At 35.4% G+C, this 5,290-nt stretch overlaps 1 protein-coding gene across 1 annotated transcript; it reads right to left on the bottom strand.

Moving 5' to 3' along the window:
- Nucleotides 1–786: 786 nt before the first annotated feature.
- LOC115217280 lies at nucleotides 787–4,950 on the bottom strand. Its single transcript, XM_029786921.2, has 12 exons — nucleotides 4,640–4,950; nucleotides 4,213–4,360; nucleotides 3,330–3,466; nucleotides 3,109–3,244; nucleotides 2,553–2,773; nucleotides 2,157–2,254; nucleotides 1,905–1,989; nucleotides 1,698–1,769; nucleotides 1,501–1,602; nucleotides 1,268–1,423; nucleotides 1,090–1,185; nucleotides 787–1,013 (listed from the first exon to the last, which is right to left on the bottom strand). The coding sequence occupies exons 1-12, from the start codon at nucleotides 4,871–4,873 to the stop codon at nucleotides 840–842; spliced, it is 1,659 nt and encodes a 552-aa protein (XP_029642781.2). The 5' UTR covers nucleotides 4,874–4,950; the 3' UTR covers nucleotides 787–839.
- Between the last annotated feature and the right edge of the window lie 340 nt (nucleotides 4,951–5,290).

Raw genomic sequence — 5,290 nt, 5'->3', positions numbered from 1 at the left:
TGCTTCCATTATACCAAATTATTGCTATCGCGACTTGGATTAGAAAAGTTCTGCTCGAAATTTAACGATATCGAATATGAAACAAATTTAAAACTTGGATTCATTAAGTATAAAATAAAAGCTAAATTTTCGAGCAGAAAAAGAATATTGGCAAGGCATTGAAAGTAAGATTAAATTTTAGGAAATACAAGCTGAAGAAAATACAGTATACTTTTTATACTTCTCGAAAGATTTAGGTAATTTTTCTTCAGTTTTTATTTCCTAAAACAATCTTACAATGCATTACCAAGATCGATTTTTTTTTTTAATGAAGGCCAACCTATCAATTTCTTAGTGACCATCGTTTTCAGCATGAGCCAGGGTTATGGTGCTATCAATAGCTACTTGCGTCAAAAGTTTTAAAGTCATTTGACGGACACTTCCAGTTGAAAGATCTCAACGTTGGGCAATTGGCCTTGTCTCGAATTCCTTTGAATTGTCCCGAGATCAACCACTTTTCATCTTTTCAGAGTTCGATTAAAAGCTCACCTAACATCAGCGGAACTGTTAGAGTCGAACCAGATACTTTGCGGCATCTATAACCGGCTGTTTACGTTCTGACGTCAAAACCTGCGCCCACATTGGTAACATTGGTAACAACACGAGGAGCTGCTAGTCTTCAAGAGCTTTTAGTTTTTACGCACGTCGTATGGTCAAGTTACACCATCGACCTTAAATTTTAAGTGAAATAGTAAAGTCGAAAATATTTTAAAGAATTATTTTATTTCTAGAAATCAAAAACGAGGCCAAAAAATGAAGCGGTAACAAATCAAGATTCCAGGTGCATATAAATTTTAAAGTCAATCTTCAAGGTCCGTGGTTTTCGATTCAGTTGTCTGTTCCGTTGTTGTTTCGAGCTCTTGGTCTGGTTCATCTGGTGGTGCCTGGGTACTGATAGATACCATTTCTTCTGGTGTTATAATCGATAGGGCGCCGAATTGTCGCAAGAAGGCCACTGTGCAGTTCCAGCCATGCTACAAATTAGAAAGTTGCAGTTATAGAAGACAAAGAATTTGACGGAGAAACGAGTCAAAGAAATCGAGGACTTACTTGAAATAAATAGATTTCGTCGGCTTCATCCAGGTCAATATCATTATTGGTAATATGACCAGTGTAAATACCAACAGTACGGGTCAAGTCGGCTTCCTGGAAGATAAACAGGAGGAGTAAGTTCAACCATCTTATATATGCTGATATTGTTACGTCAACTATATACAACGATACTTACCGAAGTCAGTTTATTGGTTTCATGGATAGCGTTATTAATTGTCCCCCAGAATGAGGATAAATTGGTTATATTCGACCTTGCTGACAATTTACTATAGTTGTAAAAATTGCGAGAGGTTCTTTTCTCAATAAAACTTATAATTTCAGTAACTGGAAGCTGAAAGAAATAAGAGTGAAAAGTTTACAAAAAAAATCCAATACAAGTTTAGGTATATCTAAGGCCAACCAACTCACCATCTCCTTGGCATCAAAATGCTTTTGGAAAAAAGCAAGGCACTCATTTTCATTATTTTCAACTCCAAATAACGCCCGAATTTCTATCGCAGAGAAAGATTCCTATAAACAGAAAAGTGACCAAACCCATTTTCAAATGTCCGTGTATCAAAGTGAACGATAAATACGATTTAGAAGAATTTAGTTTCAACGCTTACTTGGTTGGTTATCTCCTTTGTCAAGTCAGAAACCGATGCCAAATTGTTGCAGTCTTTGATTTTCTCCAAAACCTGTTTATGGACAGGAATTCAGTTATATTTTAAACCATTTACATCATCAGGATTAAGCTAACTTTATTATAGCCACAAGGGCTCAAAAGGATTAAGCTCAATAGACAGATTTAAATTTGAAAATTTGTAACTTACCCCACAAAGCTTTGTCATGGCCTCTGGAAACTCCTCAAATAGCATTTTCATCTGCTTAATATTTTGACAGACCTCTTTGTATTTCCTTTAAAAGAAATACAATTTAGTTGAAACTAAATGCCATCAGTTATAAAAGTTAAGTTCGTATTTAAATAAAGATTAAATTATCTGAAGTTATAGTCTACGCCCACTCCGTAGAATTGGTTTACTACTCAGCTTTCCATACAGCATATGTACTCGTAAAATACTTACTTGCCAAGGTCGCTTTCGGGTATGGCGATAGCAGCTTCAGTAAGATCCAGGCGTTCCTTCATTGTTTTATATGTCTTAGCGGTGTGGTAATCGTCGAACTGGATTTAAACGAGAATACAAATTTAATGCGCTGAGAAACATGAAGTCAAAATTCAAATTTTTTTTGAACGATAGGCCTTAGTGTGAACAATTTCGTAGTTCTTGGAAATTCTTACAGAAACTCTACACAGTAACTTACGTTATTCCATTTTTGTAAATTATTCCTGTTTACTGGTATTCGTTAATAAACAAGGATAGCTCGTGATTAACTGGGACATCTTTATAAACCAGGATACAAAACTGAACGCAGTGGACTGCAGTACTGAAACGAATATAAAAGTGGGGAAACAAACTTACCATGATAAATCCGAGGCTTTGGGAATTGACGCCAGAGAAACGTTCTCGATGCAGCGTTCTAATATCAGGAGTTGGACATTTCTGAAGAAATGAGTTATAGGATTCCATCGATAGCCACCAACCATCGAAGCAATGAATGGGGTAGTTGCAAAGTATCCCACCATCCAGGTAGTAGCTTTCGGGGGAATCAGCGACACTAAATTTCACAGGCTGGGACAAACCTATTAATAAATTTATGAGTGATAAGTATTCAAAAACGGGTTTCCAACGGTCATGGGAAGAACAGAAACGATTTTATGGAAATTAAGAGTCAAGCTAGGTTTTCAAAATATAGAATTGGATTCGAAGACAAATGGATGAAGCAAAATAGTTAGGGCAAGAGGATAAAAAATTTTCTAAGTGGGCAAATTTACAAATTATCAGGTAATATAGGCTAAAAGCTACATTGAGTTGGTCAAACGTCTAACTTAAAAACATTAATTTTTAAATGTTGGAACAAGACAGCAAACCATTAGGTTACCGATGAGGAAAATTGAACTGTAGATTGCATAATTACCGGGAACAGAGATGGTCATAAGGACTGCAAGACGAACAACGACATCAGGTGTTGTTTTGGGGTGAAAATATTCTTCCTTCATTCGGTTTACGTTCACAACAACAATACACAATTCCTTGCCAGTCTTTTTGTAAAGCTGAAAGAGTATGAACAGGAATTAGTGTTAGAATTGTGTTCCCAGTACATATTCTTTGTAACAAAGACATGCATTGTGTACTTACCTCTTGAAATGTTATGTCAGCGTTTCCACACTTTTGCGTTAGAACATTGCCGAACCAGTCAAAGAATTTTTGGCCAGAATTCCAACCGAATTTCTCGAACACCTCATCTTGGGTAACCTCATCAGTGCATTGGTTGTCTGAAAAGGGTAAAAAAATTTGTTCTAGATTAAGCTTAGTTGCCACACAGGGATTTAGTTTTTTTTGCCGTGACTTCCGAATGCCAATAAATGTAGATCTAACAACAATTACCAAGAGTTATACGAAAGATATCGAATCCTAAAACTGCAATTTTAACGATGCTGGAATCAGTTATAAACACTAATCTCTCTCTATATATTATATGTATATATATATATAAAGCTGAAATTGTCTGTGTATGGCAGCCTTCAACTAACACTATCTCCTCCGAGACCCTGCGGCAAAAGTTGACCAAAATTGAGAGTACGATAGAAGGCTTGCTCTTCCTTCCGTAGAAGGAAAGAGAAAAAAAAAAAAAAAAAAAAAAAAAAAAAAAAAAAAAAAAATCAAATCGGACCATGTTAACACCAAAAAGGTGCTTTTTTTTCTATGAAAATCCCTATTTTTTAACGATTTTTTGACTACTGTGTCGTCAGTTTTCGGTATATTGCAACCAGAAAAATGTTCACTTAAAAGAGAATAACAAGCTACAGAATGCAAAATTTTTACTTTTCAAAAATTATAATTCTAAAGGGTCAAAACAAACCAGAGCAACGCCGGGCGATACTGCTAGTTACGTATACAACAATACTATTTATCAATTGCAGTGGAGACACCTATTCGAGTAGGTAAGCAATAAGTTTTCTATGCAAAATTATCGAGGGAGAGAGTGACAGTATTAACGAATATCAAAAACATTTCTTACCAATCAAAAGTTTTTCCAGATGTTCACTGACAGTCTGTTGTAGAGAATTGCAACTGAAACCAGCGGCCAAAAGACAGGCTACGATAGCACCAGTTCCAACACCACTAAATCGTTTGATATTAGAGAGAATGCCAGTTTTCTCGAGGACCTGCAAGATTTCCAGAAGTTTAAAAGGGAAGTGTTTATTAGAACAAAATGTGGCTAAAGAGCTTATGAGAACAAGGCGATTGCGATTAATGTAAGAAGCTTCAAGTTTAAAAAGATATAAAACTACAGTCAGTAGTTGAAAAAAAGATACGATAGCTTTAAACTGTATATTTAAGTACTAATATATTTATCAGAGTAATTTAAAAGAAGACAGCGTTTGCGTATTTTAGAAATAGAACTATTGAATAAAAGAAAAGGGGGAAGATAAAAATAAACTTACTTTTATTGCTCCGGCATAAGCAAATGCTTTGGCACCACATCCTTCAAAGATTAGATTTTCAAATGGGTACTGCTTTTTCTTAAGGGATGTTAGAGGCAGAAGTCCTGGGCTCGATTCAGATCCGAGGTTACGTGAACTTTGGTTTCCCATGTTGCTGGCGTCAGTACTCGCTGAGCTCTGACAATCAATATTTATAGCTTGTTTAAGACCTATGCAAATTTGAGTAGATTCCATTTGAAATTGTTCCGCCCGTTTTTATTTTACGTGACCAGGTGAAGTGAAAATTACCTCCGTGAATTGCAATTATATTACTGAAAGTTTTAAGTTCAGTTCCTGCCCGTTCTATTAAAGTAATGCGTAAAACAAGTAAAATTTGTGGATAAAATTTTTCATCTGCTTTCTTTTCTATTTTCCATCTGTTTTCTTATCACATGACATGTATTGGGTTACCGATTTATAGTAGCTAACCTTTCGACTTATTTTAGAACATAATTGAGTTCATAAAATAGGATTTGACAACACCTCCATTTAGAGCACAATTTAAGCTATCTTTTCGTGGAAGAAGGTTCATGTTCCTATAACCTGTATTAATTCTGTAACCCTTTAAAAATGGAAGATAATAAAGTTCATTTTCGGCACTTGATGCTTTGG

The sequence above is a fragment of the Octopus sinensis genome, linkage group LG11 (genome assembly GCF_006345805.1).
Source record: "Octopus sinensis linkage group LG11, ASM634580v1, whole genome shotgun sequence".
NCBI lineage: Eukaryota > Metazoa > Mollusca > Cephalopoda > Octopoda > Octopodidae > Octopus > Octopus sinensis.
Note: the sequence above shows the minus strand (reverse complement) of the source record. Positions and strands in the feature narration are given on the sequence as shown.